Source organism: Lytechinus variegatus, chromosome 7, assembly GCF_018143015.1.
Source record: "Lytechinus variegatus isolate NC3 chromosome 7, Lvar_3.0, whole genome shotgun sequence".
In the NCBI taxonomy this organism is placed as follows: Eukaryota; Metazoa; Echinodermata; class Echinoidea; order Temnopleuroida; family Toxopneustidae; genus Lytechinus; species Lytechinus variegatus.
Genome location: NC_054746.1, coordinates 20,999,837 through 21,016,273, shown reverse-complemented (window position 1 = coordinate 21,016,273; position 16,437 = coordinate 20,999,837). Strand labels below are relative to the sequence as shown.

The following is a 16,437-nucleotide window of genomic DNA, read 5'->3' as shown; positions in this document are numbered from 1 at the left end:
ACAGTTGATATGTGACTAGATACTGTTGAGAACAACCTAATTACGACCAAATAATTATGATGCAGTTGATAAATCAACCAATCTCACTGAAATCAACTAAAGAAAACATGGTAAGAGATACTAAATTAAAAAAAAAAACTTTCAAAATGATAATGTAGTGTCCACATTTACATAGAAAGGTAAATTGTAGAAATGATTTATAGACAATAAAAGTTCAACTTTTCAAGTAATCTTTTTCTTCATTTTCAATCTAAAAAGAGAAAGTGAGCAAGGTCTTTGAGTCTTTGCCAGGTCTCTTGAAAAATTATGACTCTTATATTTCATCAAGGCTAATAGTACTCACACAAATATAATCCTACTTCAAGGTAATCTACACATTTTCAAAGTCAATAGTTGGAATTATGGAAAGGATTTTAGGCATGTTTTGACAGGAAGTGATCACTTCATGTGTCTCATTATAAACTAAAGTAGGTAGCCTTACAATTCATTCAAGGATAATAATTATGTTTTATATAGAGCACTGTATACATCAGAATGGTGTCTCTAAGTGCTTTACAGATAAAGATGGTTACTCAAAGAATGATATCCCATATCAACTTCAAACAGTATTGCCATTCAAAATTTCCAAATGAATTTGTTTAAATATATTCTCCAAATTTCTCTCTTACTATTAAGAGTAATTCATACCTTTAGCAACAATGTTGCTTTGCATTCAATTACCAGTAAATATATATTTTCAGAGCTCTAAGCACTATAAAAAATTGGGATATAGCCAAGTGATGCCATACTGAATGTTTGACACACATTGCAGCTCAACCATTTATTCATTTTCTTGTACTATCATTAGATACACGTATCTTAAAACTATCATAGACTTCGCTCTTAGCCAAAATTAAAAGAATGCCAAAAGGTAAATCCTCTGCATAGTCTCTTACTTAGTTTGATACAATATTCTCAGAGAGGAGAGTGTGAAGTGTTTGCAATGAGAGGAATGGGAAAAAAAATCAGTGTTTGCAATGAGGAGAAGGAAAAAAAATCAGTGTTTGCAATGAGAGGAAGGAAAAAAAAATCAGAATAAGATATTCATCATTCCATCATGAAAAGACCAGGTATAAAAATAGAGTATGATGACACTGAAAACCTTCTTTCCAATAAATCTATGGATTATACTGGAAATGTATGTAGGGCCTTTTTCCGAACAGCATTGGCTGACACAGATTTGGTACTCAAGCATTGCTGATTGACAAAATTTTAAATTCACCAACAAATGACAACCCATAAAGAAGTAACATTTCTCATTTCTAAGAAATCTATCCTGAAATGTTCCAGAGCTTCCGCATTTCTGGATCATCCCTTACGCCTCTGGACTGAACATTTAAGCTCTTTGGCCTTCCCGACTTACCCTCGTTATCCAGACATGGGGATAAACAGGGGAACACAGGCACATGGGATGAAGGATTAGTGAAGAGATTACCAATGGGGACTAACAGGGAGAGAGTGATGAGTAGTTCTTTAATAACAGGTCCAGACATATGTAAGACAAGAACAGATGGGATCTAAGACAATAGGAGCTCTTCAATCCTCATGGCAACTCCACGGTCACATGGAGGTGTCGATTCTGCTTGTCATCGCCTTGTAAGATGTTTTTGTCTATCTTTGGGGACAACCCTTCTGCTTTTGATTCGCCCCTACTTTCTACAACATTTTCATTTATTTAAAGATGTGATGAGTAAAACATACATGGCAAGTGATGCTGCTGAACATCACACCATGTGAATCATGTAATTGTCCCTTTCCGACTTTCACGAAATGGATACCATCGAAAAATTAGATGTCCACTAAAAGGATCTTTAAAAAACTTTCAGTCATTTCCTCTGCTTGTTCTTTTTAACCCCATACATGGAAATCCGAGCACTTCCAAACCCAGTGTGTCCTATCCTCAGTGATTATAAACACTGATTACATGATCTTCTAGAGCTGTCACTCTTGACAATCGGTCCCCATTTCATAAACTTATGATGTCTACCACCCCTGCGGTATTTGATGGACAGTGTCAAAGAAATTTTCCATGAACTTAGGTGCAGAACTAAACTAGGATTCAGTGTAGTTACCACTTCTCGAGCATACGGACTTCAAGGATTGAATCCCTGCAACTGGTAGCTAGCTATTCCACTTTGGTAGAGAGTGGCAAACGGAGATGTATTGCCTTGATAAAAGATATGATGATATATGTGATGTGAACCCAATCCCTTAAGGGCTAGATGATTACCAACTAAACTACAAAATATTGGCATACAACTCTTACAGGAACTTTGGTTTACATTGGTGAATGATGCAGATATCGAAAGACTCAAGTCACAGATTTTTAAAATAGTAATAGCTTATTCATGACAAGATGCCCCATAATTGAATAAAACAAGTGGTGAGCTATGTCTATAAAACATCTACTTTATCATGGCAAAGAAATCCCAGATACAGACTATGAAATGACAACTGTTAAACCAATTTTAGTGTTATCCAACAGGTCAATTGGTCTAGATTCATCCTTGACAGTGACTTTTATGTGTATGTCATTCATTTATCTGTCTCTTTCAATTCTGATATCTGAATAACTTTATCTTATTGAATGAGACAGGGAAGTACTGTTGAAGTATTTTGGGAGGGGCAACTGTTAAAAAATTGAGTGTTTTAAAAAGAAACACAATGAAAAGACCATCTTAGATTCTACATTTATTTACACTTAATGAATTAGTGCAAAGTTTGTTCACTATGTCAACCTTAAAATGAGCTGCATTAAGAAATCTATGTACATGCCAACAAACGATATTGTTCTGGTAAACATAAAACTACAAACGCCTCAATTAATTAAACAACTGCCTGTATACAGCTGCCAAACTATTGTTGTTTCGCCATCCTTCATATAATTCCTAGAGAAATCGAGCAACCTTGATAAACCTGTTAGCACTGTAAAACAAAGGAATTCATTCTTAAAAAAAACTAAAAATAATAAGAATTAATGCATGATAATTAGACAGTTGATAAATACAAACAGAAAGCATTATACCTACATTTTGGCAAGAATTTTTGATTACCTATCCAAGATATGTTTGGGTCAACAGAAAGTACTAGTACTCATTCTGTAAAAGTTACTATAAAATCTCAAAGACTTGTAACCTTTTTACTTGCTTCAGTAATTCCCAAAGCAGTGTGGTCAAAGACAAACACATTTTGACATCCAAGCACTAACTAATCGCAATTGAAATATTACTCAATAATTTCAACCCCCCAAAATGATAATACTGAGTCTAAAATTCTATGAAATCCTGAACCTTATTGACATACTTTCCCCTATACTACCTGCCCTCCTTTTTTTCTAATCCTACAACACTCATGTTCTCTCTTCCTCCAAGCGTCATTTCCTCTCAATCACTCATCGATCGTTCCTAGCCTTATCATCACACTGGGTTTGGTGTATAACATCCATGACAAACACTTGACATGTCTTTATATACAAAACCCTTCTCATGTCATGTTCACACAAACTTTTCCAAAATTAACTTCCTGGCAAGTAACTGTGAGAAGGTTTTAATGTTGATTGAATCAATGAGGCTGATGGTTGGTATTAGGTTTTTGGACTAAGGTTTGGGCTGAGATATGGAGTGAGGATAAACTGATTTGGCACCTCTTCGATTCAATGTTCAAATCATCATTTCCATGTACCACAGAAAAATGGGAACTTCAGTTTGAATGTGATATTAACAGGCACTATGTACACCAGGAAAAAAATACCAGTAACTCTTTTTCCAAGACGACTTTTTGAGCTTTTCAATTTATATTAGATCCTATGGGAATTTCAAGGACTCTTCAGGGCATTTTGGGAGCTAACCTGTACACTAACCAATTTTGGTTAAATCTCCATAGCTGAAGAAAGAAATTAAGAGCATGCTTGGAAACCCTAAGAATCAAAACAATTCATATACTCACATCATGTGAACAGGTTCCTATTATTTGATAAAAAAGTTATATTCAAATGTTTTCTTGCTAATTATTGCTAGTTACATAGAGGTCTCTGACCTGATGTGAATTATTTTCTTTGCATCAAAACAAGGCAACGCCATGAAATGGGAGACGGATGCTTACGTCAAATGAATGAGTTTGACGACTTATATTTAACTTAAAAGTATTCTGAACCAAGTTCAGTGACCTCGATTACATTTAAATGAAGTTTTTGAATTCTGGTTCATTATTAGGCGTTTTCTTTAATAAAATGAAGTCTGATATGATTCATTTGACTTGTCATTTTAGCATAACAAGATACACATGGGCAATTACCCCCAAAACTGTCTGAAAAAGCCCTTGTCAATTGAAGAATAACCCTGTGATTTATCATTTTGTTGCAATACAAATATTCAATATAGGCAAAATTAGACAAAATTATTCCCCTTTCAGAAAAATCGTTTTTTATTGTTCCTGCTTGTCATATACTTATAAGAGGGTATATATAATGAATATTTTTGTTGAAGCTTTCATTGAGTAAGTTTGTGATTCGAAGTAGATAAATGTACATTTTGTATTATATATATTTTTTTAAATTCTTTATTCTATTTTTTTCAAAAAGACAATTACCTCTTATATTATTGAATTTTTTCTAATAAAAGACAACCTCAAACTAATGGCAAACTAAGCCATTGACATCTAACACATTAAAAAACTCTGGTGTAGACTTTGCCAGAGTTTTTTTTTTAATGCAACGGGTCTCTGGAGTCCAGAAAGAGATGCACTCAAACAAAACTCAATGCAAGCCCCAAGCATGTGATTCTAATTTTTTTTGTACTTGCATTTGATTGAAATTCTTTCTACAACAAGCCCCAGGACACCCAAGTCCTTGAACATGATCACCTATGTACATGTACAGATTTCAAAGAAGACACCCACTCACAACAAAGCCTTTGCTCTCTATTTTTGTTTAAATCAGGTAGAGTAAATCAGTCTATATCTATTTCCGTCACCAGAGGTTTGCCAAAGGTCACCTAACATGATACTATCTGGTCATGTGACAACAAGGACTCCACAAACAAAAAATATTCATGAAGACTTCTTTATCTCCTTGTCCATTATTTCTACCTGCATTTTGGTGATGATGATCATGTTCTTTCTGTTGCTCTTAAAATATTATATTAAGTCCCATGCCATACAGCAGCTATAATAATAAATACAGTTTGTTTAATACACATGATAACATTTTTTAGATCATTTCACTTTTGGGGAATATCTAGATTGAAGGGTTGAAATTGTACAAATGTACGTGTAGGATTATATAGCACACATATCCATGTTTACCGTATGTAACCGACTGCATCAGAAAAAAAATTCAATTTTGAAATGTGGAGTAATCATAAATCATTAAAACCCTTCCCTAAACTTATTAGCAGCTGAGAGGCTGATTGGCATGGAAAATGAGTGTTTTTCCTGTCGAGGTGAGAGCTAGCCCTACTTTCAGAAAGCATCTGGAATGTACAAGTAACACCATGGCAACAGAATTCCCCGCACCTGCTTTACATCTACAGCGTCCAGGAAACATCGTCTGAGACAGAGTACTCTTCCGAAACTTCGTTTCTGATTTTTAACCCATTAACTGTTAATTTCTTTCATTTCTGTAGAGTTACCACATGAACCAAAATGTACAACACTTAAATACTCGGAGACCAAGATTTGTTTCACTAATCGTATTGTTCTGTGCTTTATTGCCTAGTTTTCTGGGTTCTAAGTTATATAGTTTGTCTAGAAATACTGGAAGCTACATTAGTACCTGTATGACACATTTTCAAAAGTGTCTAGGAAAATATGTAATATCAGTTTTTCTTTCAGTTCTGCTTGTTTTATGTACTGAAGACTCACTGGACAAAGTACACAATTATCACAGCTTTAATATTGAGTTTTATTCCTATCATTTTGATCTATTCTATTTTAAAGAAATCATTTTGAGACTGGTAATTGGAATTGTCATTCCTAATGGAATGGAGAGTGTTTCCTGTTGATCTAAAGCCCCTTCCTATTATATAACTGTATACAGCATCAATACCCAGCACTATTTTACCCACTGATTAAGAAAATGATATCATTAATACTTTAAGTTATCACCTCTTGAACCTCCATGGCAAGTTGCTATATGATAAATTTACCATTAATTAATGTCCATGGTCTGTGGAATACCATTCAATAAACAGGACAATTCAGCACATGAAAATTGTAAAACCCTTGTTGATGTTCTTGTTGTTGTCAGACTGACCATTCTACAAGAATCTTAAGCTGGAATGCTTAGTTTGAAGATTGTGTTTCCAGCTATGAATTCTTTCTTCGCTCTCAACTGCTTTTTCTATATCTTTACTTTTATTTCCTTGATGTTAAAGTGTCAGACCAACCGTAAGAGGCCCTACAAATCATTCTTTAAATCATACTTTGACATGGAATGTGAACACACCCGTCAGGGTCTTCCCTTTGTTACTGTTTGCCATTAGTCATGCTGACACTGTCTGTCCCTGGGTTTCCCTTCACACCCACACCCATAGGGCTCATGTTCATGTTCTACCTCACCTCTACGTTTCAGTCCCATCTTAACGCTTGCCAACAGCCTAATAGAGATAATGTTATCCTAATCCAGAATGATCATCGCCAGATGATGCTAAATCTATTTTGAATGTGGGTGGTGATGGGCATAGCATGGTACATTCATGTGTGTTTGAAGAAAGATAAAATATCATTCCCTAACATCTTCATTATGTATGCATCTTCTCAGAAAATTCATAAGGATATCATTATTTTGTTTCAATTTGAGAAAGATGAAGAAAACTTCTATAAATATATTGCTTAATGTTCTCATATTGACAAAAAACCCAGTATATTTTCATGCCAATTCTCCTTCAATCAACCATGCATAGAGTAATGCAAGTTATAATTTGCCTCAGTCAAGGCTTTTTTAACAGTCACCTTTGAAGACTAATTTCAGTAAAGTTTGTGAACTTCAGACTATTTTGCAAGTTCAAGTCAATTGGAATATTGTCTTTCTCTATTTCCTCTTCTATACATCCACAATACACAATGAATTAATTCACAATCTCTTGCTTTAAATGCCTATTTCTAATATGGCATTGACATTGAAAAAAAAACAGATCATGGAGCACATCTTTCCTTACCATATTTAATTGATGTGTCAGTCTTCTGAGTTCAACTTCAAGTTCACTCTTTGTCCGAGCTGATGTTGCTGAAGGTCCTTCTTCATACGCACTGCTGTTAAAGACAACAAACAAGAGAAGAAAGAAAATAATAAAATTAATTTTGAAATCACAAATGCACTACAGTATTGATTTGGAAATTATTCATATGAGGATTATGATGTTACAATGAAATCTTAGAAAAAAAAATGTAAACAGAATAAAAAAAGATCTTTCAGCTATACATAGAATCATATCAGTGCAAGAGAGCAGAAAATAAAGACAATGGTGAGAAGCAAAAAGAAGAGGAGATAAAGAGAGGGAAAGAAGAGGAAAGGGGGGGATAAATAGAATGAATAGAATGGAGAGAAAATAAAAGAAATTGAGACAGATACAGAGGAAAAGGGGAAGGGAGAAAAAGGGTGCATACACGTTTCTTGATCTACTGTTGCAAACAATCAATAGTAGTATCATCTTTATAAAACAAACAGAATTGGGTCTTAATCACAGAGGGAATAATTTCTTCCTTCCTATCGGGATAAACATGGATGTATAGGGGAATCTTCTTGAGCATCTTTTCCAGGTTGTTATAGTCTAACTTCGAGATTTGAAAGTAAAGAAAAAAACAAGATTTTTTCTCATCTCTAATAATGTCTGAACTTTACTCTTAAATAATCAAGACTTGAAGAAAGACAGGTTACATTTTTATTTTCAAATTTGCCTCTCCAAATCATATCCTGAGTCTTAAATCAGTTTTTGATTCACAGTTGGGAGTATCATCCTTGTGGCAAGACTACTGCTTTACATGACAAATCCAGGTTGAGTCAAATATGGGTGCTACAAGTTGATTACAAACACCTCGTACTCTATATTTAAACCACCAAATGTATTGCTTTGGCGAATGAACACTAATAGCTTGTGACATATGAAATTAAACAGAATACGCAGATCTTGTTAATGAATGAAGATCTTCATGCATGCCTCTCCTGGAAGTTTGAAGGTTTTTGCGTCAAAGTGTGTGGAATGCAGATAAGAATATTTTTGGTAAATTGAGAGGTCTTCACTGAGCATATATCACGATCATCATTTATTCAATTTAGTTCTTTCCCTCTGAGGAGAGGGTTGCAGAATCTTGTGCCATTGTGATACCCTCTCCTTCTACTTCTGTCTTGAGCAAAACAATCATTTGAAAACATTCCTGTAACCTGGGAGGTCAATTCACAACAGCTAAAATAAATTCAATCATTTAATTCCATAATGCATATAAACCGTAAATTAGATGCCCTGGAAGGGGGGAGGGGAGAAAAGAGAGTAACAATGGAATGAAAAAGGGAAACATGAGGAAGAAAATTTTTGGAAAGGGACAGTAAAATAAAAAAATATTGGGAAACAGAAATGAGACACACCATTCTAGAGAAGTTGAAGAAAAAAAGGGTGAAATAATTTCTCATATAAAAGAAGAGTGACAAACAGATGAAGAAATATAGACTACAAAAAGCAGTCGAGGAGAGAAAAATAAAATTTTAAAGAACAAAAAACATTCCAACTGCTTTCCTCTCAGTTAACTTATACTTCTACTTTCTCTGACACACAGACATTTCTAAACTTTGTGCACAAGTGATGAGAAAATCATTTTCAATATGATCTTAAATTTCTTCATAAAGCAATAGGAGCATTTAGCATTCTTATTCAATACTTCACATTTAACAATTGAAGCACATTCATTTTATTTCCATCCTTCATGTTCTATCATTACAGCACTACTATCAGAAATTAAGCAGCAATGGGCTATTAAATTAGATCCAAACTGATCAAGGTTCTGGCAATAGTCCCTCGCTTGGTTCAGCAAAAATGACACATAATTGATAATTTAACCTTTCAAATGCTTTGTAAAAGATGTGAGCATCAAAGAGGAGTCGTCTGTGAGGGGGATTTACAGAGAACAGTGAGGGTGTCTTAATTGACATCTTAATTCACAAACGAAGCTATCTTGAGTGGCAAACTGCTTGAGAACAGCTGCAAAAGTGGTGTAAATTACTTGTATGTACATGTATGAACATGCTCAAAGATAAGATAGTGAAAAGGCTCGAATTATCATATGTGAGAATTGATAATGACTTGCAAGTTAAGCATAAAAATACTGAAAGTTGACAACTGAGAGGCCTTTACTAAAAATGAGTGATTTTTAGAAATAATTTCCAACACAAGGTTTTAACTTGATATGAGGCCATATTTTAGAAATCAAAGTTGTCTTCCTTGAGATGGTGACATGTTATTTTGCTTATAGGCAATAAGAAATTAAATTGAGTAGGCTTATGATTTTTCAGAATCTGTAGGTGGGAGTATCTATTTTGGTACCAAAATCTCAAATTGCAGAAAAGTAAGTTCACAATTCTGAAGATTTCCATTTTCAGATGTGATATTAGGCAAAGTAAATTTTAAGTTCAATCACCATTCAGTTATTTGGCTTCAACTGTGTTTCACATCATTATGTACCGTAAGTAACGGTGTATTAACCGCACCCGTGTATTAACCGCACCCCCAACTTTGGACTAAAAAAAAAAAAAAAAAAAAAAAAATTCTCACATTTACATGCATATTTGAGGTACATGTACGAAGAAACAAAATCTAAGTTTTTAAGATTTCAAAGTATCCAAACTCCAAAGAGATTACCGGTATGCGGAAATATGCTGTTCTTGATCAATTCATCTACAAATGTTAGAAAGAAAGAACGGTCCCCGGCCGACAATATTGGCAACTTATACACTCACTCACCTCACAGTCACAGTGTACACACACAGCACTGCCATTACATTGCAAACTACGATACAGTACCAGTCATGCCAGTACATCTTATCAAATTATGATCTGTGTCTTTCCCAGCGTAGGAGGAAGAAACATTCACATTTCTTGCATCACAATCTCACAATCACTTTCACAAATTTGATGTCTTAGCATGAATTTTGGATACGGGATTACAGGAAGGTTCAAGAAACAAAGAAATTGACATTTTTTCCAGTTGTTTTTTACGGCTTCGTGCCGTCTCTCTCGTGCGTGGTTTACATGGTATCTTATGAAAAGCAAACAGGAAGGAAAAAAAACAAGCTGGCGCGAAAAGGGACTTTGAATAGCGCCAGCTTAAGTCGCACTACAACCACATTACAACGCAATAATTAAGCTCACTCAACTCTCGCTCAGCAGTGACAAAATATTACCGAGTATGCTTGGCGTCTCTTTTAAATTAGCCAGGGAACTTCACTACTTTGAATCAAGAATAAAGTCAAAATTAGTGTCATGAAGGTGGGTGCGTTTGTTATGGACAATATTTGATTAAGATCATAATAATTGCTTCCCATTACCCTCGGCTCATACCCCTCTAAACGACATTGCCTGGGCGGCTACGCCCGGCCACTCGATGTGTTGTGATCTGGCAGACATCGTACATGTACGGGAGGGGTTACGGCGGGCTGGCTCAGACCCGTCACCGTGTATAAACCGCACCCCCGACTTTTGCTTCTATCCCGCCGAGAAAAAGGTGCGGTTAATACACCGTTACTTACGGTATTACCCAGGATACTGGATTTGAATCAAATTACTTGAAAAAAATTAAGTAAAGATTTTACATGACTTCAACTAATTGATCTGGAAAGAAAGATCTTGAGTGGAAATCACCCCTTTCCCACCCGACACCAGAGCTATGTGTTTAATTGAATTTCCCCTGTAAAAGATGAATTTACAGATAACGGAAAGCAAGGTACATGGATGATGTGGAAAATAATTCTCAAACCTTCACCCTGCTCAAGCAATTATCCTTCATGTCATTCTCAAATTTGCCCCCCCCCCTCCTTACTCAAATTTTAATACCATAATGAAGATGATACTATGAAACATTTTAAATGTTTCTAAAAGTTCTGCATGCTATTATGACTTTACCATGGTTACTTCCTAATGGGTACCCATTTACCTCACCTAGGTGGAGAGTGGGAAAATATGGCTTTAGACATAGTGACAGCCTTTCCTACAAAATCTTTTGAGGGTACTTTGTGCAAACAGTCTTTGCTATGAAGTTCATTGCAATGCTATGAATTGATGTTTCCCAGTTTCAAGATTCTAACAGAACCTGGAAGAAATCTTTCAGAAACAATAGATTTTAACACTGCGTATAAATCTTGTCTTTTCATTTAGTCCTTCACTTCTGTGACATTTTGCAGGATTTAAAAGAAAAACGTATTGCATAGAATTATGTGATATATTCAAGAAAGGTACTCCTTCCTGTCAACAGTTCTTTGAGAACACCTACATTGTATATCCAATCTTTCATAAACAGGTCATTGTCAAATTTATGAATTTACATGAGTCTTTAATATTCGACTCTAAAAGTCATGGTTAGATTGAATTCCCACTGATTATACCCTACAGTAGATAAAACTTGAAATCTCATAAGTCCAAGGTCGTAATGACATTTGCATTGCTGGAGGTCATCTTAAAATTATAAAAAAAGTCTATGATGACGTACATGTCTAAAGATCACTTTCAAAGTAAAGCAGATACAAGAAAGAGAGAAAGAGCCTTGACTAAAGAAAATATGTAGGCACCATTGGTATTAGTTATTTTGAAACAGAATGTCAGGGTAAATAAAATTGTATATTTTCCAACAGGAAATAGCATTGGATTTCTCTGCACTCATTGAATCCCTGTTATCAAGTCATCCACCCACGACAAGTCTATGATTCATAAGAAATTAGCACTTCAAGAAAACACCAAGAAAACAGAGATCAAGGGAAAAATAAGAAAAATATATTGTAGTGAATGAATAAAGAATAAACAGTCCACCACGATGTTTCAGCTGGGTTTTTCTTCTATTATATATAAATATTGAGGGAACTTCAAGACCAAATCCTTTGAATTGGATCATTTATCTAATGAAATTCCACCTGTCATAAAATAATTTGAAAGATCAGAATTTTCTGTCTTCATCTTTCCCATAAAATGACATATACATTAACATTTAATAATTTGGATATTGAAATGAAAATGGTAGATAAAAACCTTGTAAATCAAATTAGTATATGTAAAAGGTTTACAATTACACAAATAAAAAAAATGTGCTAAAAAACTTGAAACTGTTCCCCAGTCCTTTTTCAATTAAAATAACTTAATATCAGTGATGATTTAAAAATTTTACATGACAGAAACACATACTCTGCGTCTTTCTCCCCTAGACTCGTCGACCGTGATCTCCTTTGCGTGAGTCCTCCTGATAGCGAGTCGCTGCTTTTGCTCATTCGCTTGTCAACGGCTGCATTGTTTGCAAAGGTGATAGCACCAACTATTGCATCATCAGCATCATCAAGGTGGTCGATGGATATTGACTTGAAGGCGGACTGCTCCATGCCTGCGATAAAAAAAACAATGATAACAGAAAAAGTTGAAATAACAAAACAATTATAAGATATAGTTGAATGTCTTAAAGAACAATTTGAAAAAGTTCGAAGAGCTCTGGAATAAAAAGAAAAAGTTGCCTTTGGGTGACAAAGTCTTGAATCCAAAAAAAGGCTTAATGGTTAATAGGATTGTGAAAAACAAAGCTGCCAAAAATAATACTGTAACCGAATGAGTGGTCTTCCCTTTGACATGGCAATGTGGCTTCATTTTTCTAATTATTATTTGATAGAGATCTGGGATTTTGACAAAACCTCATCTAACAAGATAATTGATAATGTCATAAAAAAGGCAATTTCCCCATTAATTTGAAAGATGAGGTCTTGCAACCTCAACAATGATACAACTATGCTTAACCATGCTTAATTCATATAGGTGAGGAGAGGAGCAAATAGTAACACAGCACAACAAGATCAGAGTATAATTCATGCAAAACTATATTGTAAGTAAAACACTCCAGTGCATTGTTAGACTGAGCAAAAGCAAACCATTTTCAAGCATAACAAAGAGCAATAGATTCTAATGAAAACCAAATGCCCCCCCCCAAAAAAAAAAAGTGCACACAAAGGAAATGTGCAAAACCTGACCATGATAGATATGATAGGTGAATTTGTACCATAGAAAAGTATATCAGAAATTACAGAATTTTTTTTAAACATGTAATAAATTTCAGCAAACTTTTACATGCAAATCTGAACATGACAGATATTTTGTACAAGTCTAAGGATTGCAGGATAAATATTCTTTGATGTAAAATGAAACATAATAGACTGTTAGAATATACAGCATTTGGAAGCTACATGTAGAGTATGATCCTGATATGTAGGTCATATCATCACCTCTTAATCTGCACACAGGTTCAATAAATTGCAGGTGAAATTATTTCTATTTTTGGTACTTCCAAGTTTGAGCAAAAACAAAGATATATGAAAGTTCAATTAAACCCAGACTAATTTCCTGAACAAACTCAAGAGAGCAGATCGATGGTTTGGGTAGACAGAATTTAAAAGGACTTAATGACCTGAAATAGGCAACAGACTGGGTGACAAAATATCTCGAGGGAAATGGGAATTTCACATGGAGGCATGCATGGTCAAGACTGATATCTTGCTTCAGTCATGACCAGCATTAACATGTCATTCAGCTGCACCGTGAAGCTAGCCGACATTTCATACCTTGAAGTGTGACCATATCACCTAATAGCTTCAAGGAGGAGGAAATGCAGTGTTATATACTGGTAACTGATTGATTGTTCAAGTGCAAGGTTGTTATAAACATAACACAAGACCAGGGAGGTATTTTATTCAGTGTTTGTAAGTAACAACTAGCTTTGAAAATGACTAGTACATTGTATTGTGCTGGATGAAATACTGATAGACTCACCACAAATTTTCCCTTGCCTTAAGATTAAACAATATTGGTTGTCATATACTATAACCCTTTCATATTTTGTCAAGAAAATTTGATAAATTCCTCAATATTTACACCTCTTTTTATTTTATTTCATTTGGTTTCTATAAGTTTTCTGGGGGGGGGGAGACTGCCAGAATATAGCCATTTTTAAGATATAATCTAAAGCCAAAAGGGATTCATTTCCTGAAGTAAAAAAAATCAAAATATGTAAAGGTGAGAAGAGACACTTTCCTGAAGGAAAAATTGAAAACATTCCTGATATATTCATGTGCTGCTCACAAAACATTTCTCAAGGGGGTAACATTCAGGCATCCAAACAAAAGCTGAGACATTTTTAGAAAGTTAGCCTGCCTGTTGATAAAAGACTGCAGAAGCTCACGTGAAGCTTAATACAGGACCCCCAGAGATCCCCTTTTCCATTGACTACTTCCATGATCGCTGAACGTAGCTCGCGATTGCAGTTTCCTCTTGCTTAGATTGAAAACATTAAATTGTCTCATGATCTGACTTGGCAAGAATGTGAAGGCAAGGACTGAAAACAAGATGCATTAGCTTTACTAACTTACATTAAAAGGGAACCGATTATAAGAAAGGCTTTGTAATCTTCCTTTTGCATACATCTCTGGAGGAATGACATCCCTGTCCCTAAAAATGCTGTCAAATTTTCACAAATCTGATTCAGCAAAACCTTTGATGGTAGATAACAGATAACAGACAGAAGTATAAGTCTAACAAACTTTTAAATTACAAAACACAAGGTATTCATTTGACAATCTAATGGGAGAATGAAGAAGATTTAGAATGCTTCATTTGTGTGTTAGGAGTACAAGTATGTTGAGATTCCTATTTCTTCGTAAATATCATCTAATCCCCTCAAGATCCAACTTAGAAAAATATAAGCCCCCTCAAAATAAAAAAAATGAAATTGAATAGCATATATTTAACTTCATACAATTACAATTGAAAGATCCATTACTGAAAATTTAAAAAGGGAGGTTTTATCTGTAAGTTAAGACAATGTTCAAACTCATTCTGATAACTACTCAGAATAATTTCACAATCTAAAGGAAAGAACAATATTTGCTTGATATATAAACAGCATAACCTTCTGGACAGGATCATCCTTATATATCTCTAAATTCCAGAAAGCATATAATGTCCATTTTAGTTCAAAATATCTGGAGACTCACTCAAATTCTAGGTGCCAAAAATTAGGATAAAGCTTTATTTGAGATTAATTTAAGCTCCAATGAAATAACCCTAAAAGTACAAATGATAATGGTCACCAAAGTATCTCTTTGGATAGATATCACACACTGGTTTAGCATGGCGTCTCCTAACACAGAAGTCAAAATGGCGGAAATAGACAGTTTCCTGAAAACTATTGAGACAAAACATTTTTCTAAAGCTTCTTTATCTGTTGATATCTAGTTACTATTTAAAGGATACTGCCGTCATGTTTGGGTTTGTTTCAAAAGTTGGATGGTAGCCATATTCAAAGATATATTTGATTCTTTGTGGTTTAACGATTTATGAAGGCAAAATGGAGATAGGGAGAGAGAGTAAGTGAATCCAGCTTTTGCAAGATCTCTGCATTATACTGAAAGATTCCAAATTCAGAAAAGAAGGGGAAAACTTCAGTAAGTATATCAAACATTGCAGAATTCTTGGAACATGTCATCCCATACTTTCATACTGGCAAAGATTTTTCTAATACTTTATGTTAATTTCCTTAAATCTGATATCCTTGGTACATTAAAATAGCTTTAATAAGGGTGGAAAAGATGAAAAGCAAGGTGATCTTATCTTGTGCCAGCAACTTTTTGAAAATAAATCTTAGAGTAATATTTCAGAAGTGCAATCAACAAACTACTGACATGGTGGGTGTGGTAGGATCAAATCTAGGCTATTGCGATGACAGTTAACTCTATCATTGCTAATTCGGTGAAAATAACGGGGTGTCAACACATGCTATCAAAATGACTGTGTCATTTTCATTGCTAGTCTGGAAGCAGCAGGGGAAAATGAACCCATGCCATGATCAAAGTACTGTTTCATTACTAAGATGGCAGCATTAGACAATGCCATCAAGAACTTGTAATCATCTCATTATAAACAAGGTAGTTACAGTGGATGTTGTCTCGTAGAACCTTGCGAAGCAGGGTACCGACAAATACCATTGAGGTAACTAGTAACACTCTCATTACTGACATGGTGGCAAGGGTACCACAGCAACCAATGTCCTGACATTTACGGTGGCAGCGGTGGGATATTTTTGAGTGATTTTCCCAAATGATACTCATTCATTTCTAATAGCAGTGGGATACCAAACAATGCATCATTAATGTGTTATAGTGACACTAGGGGAATT

General features: G+C 34.8%; 1 protein-coding gene across 8 annotated transcripts in view; it reads right to left on the bottom strand.

Moving 5' to 3' along the window:
* The window catches only part of LOC121418714 (signal-induced proliferation-associated 1-like protein 1), a 93,763-nt gene that overhangs the window by 3,555 nt on the left and 73,771 nt on the right, over positions 1-16,437 (bottom strand). For all 8 annotated transcript variants that reach the window (XM_041612782.1, XM_041612778.1, XM_041612777.1 and 5 more), the window contains 2 exons: positions 12,414-12,606; positions 7,194-7,287 (listed from right to left, as the gene is read on the bottom strand). In XM_041612782.1, the coding sequence (XP_041468716.1) occupies positions 7,194-7,287; positions 12,414-12,606 (287 nt within the window). The remainder of the gene's footprint in view (positions 1-7,193; positions 7,288-12,413; positions 12,607-16,437) is intronic.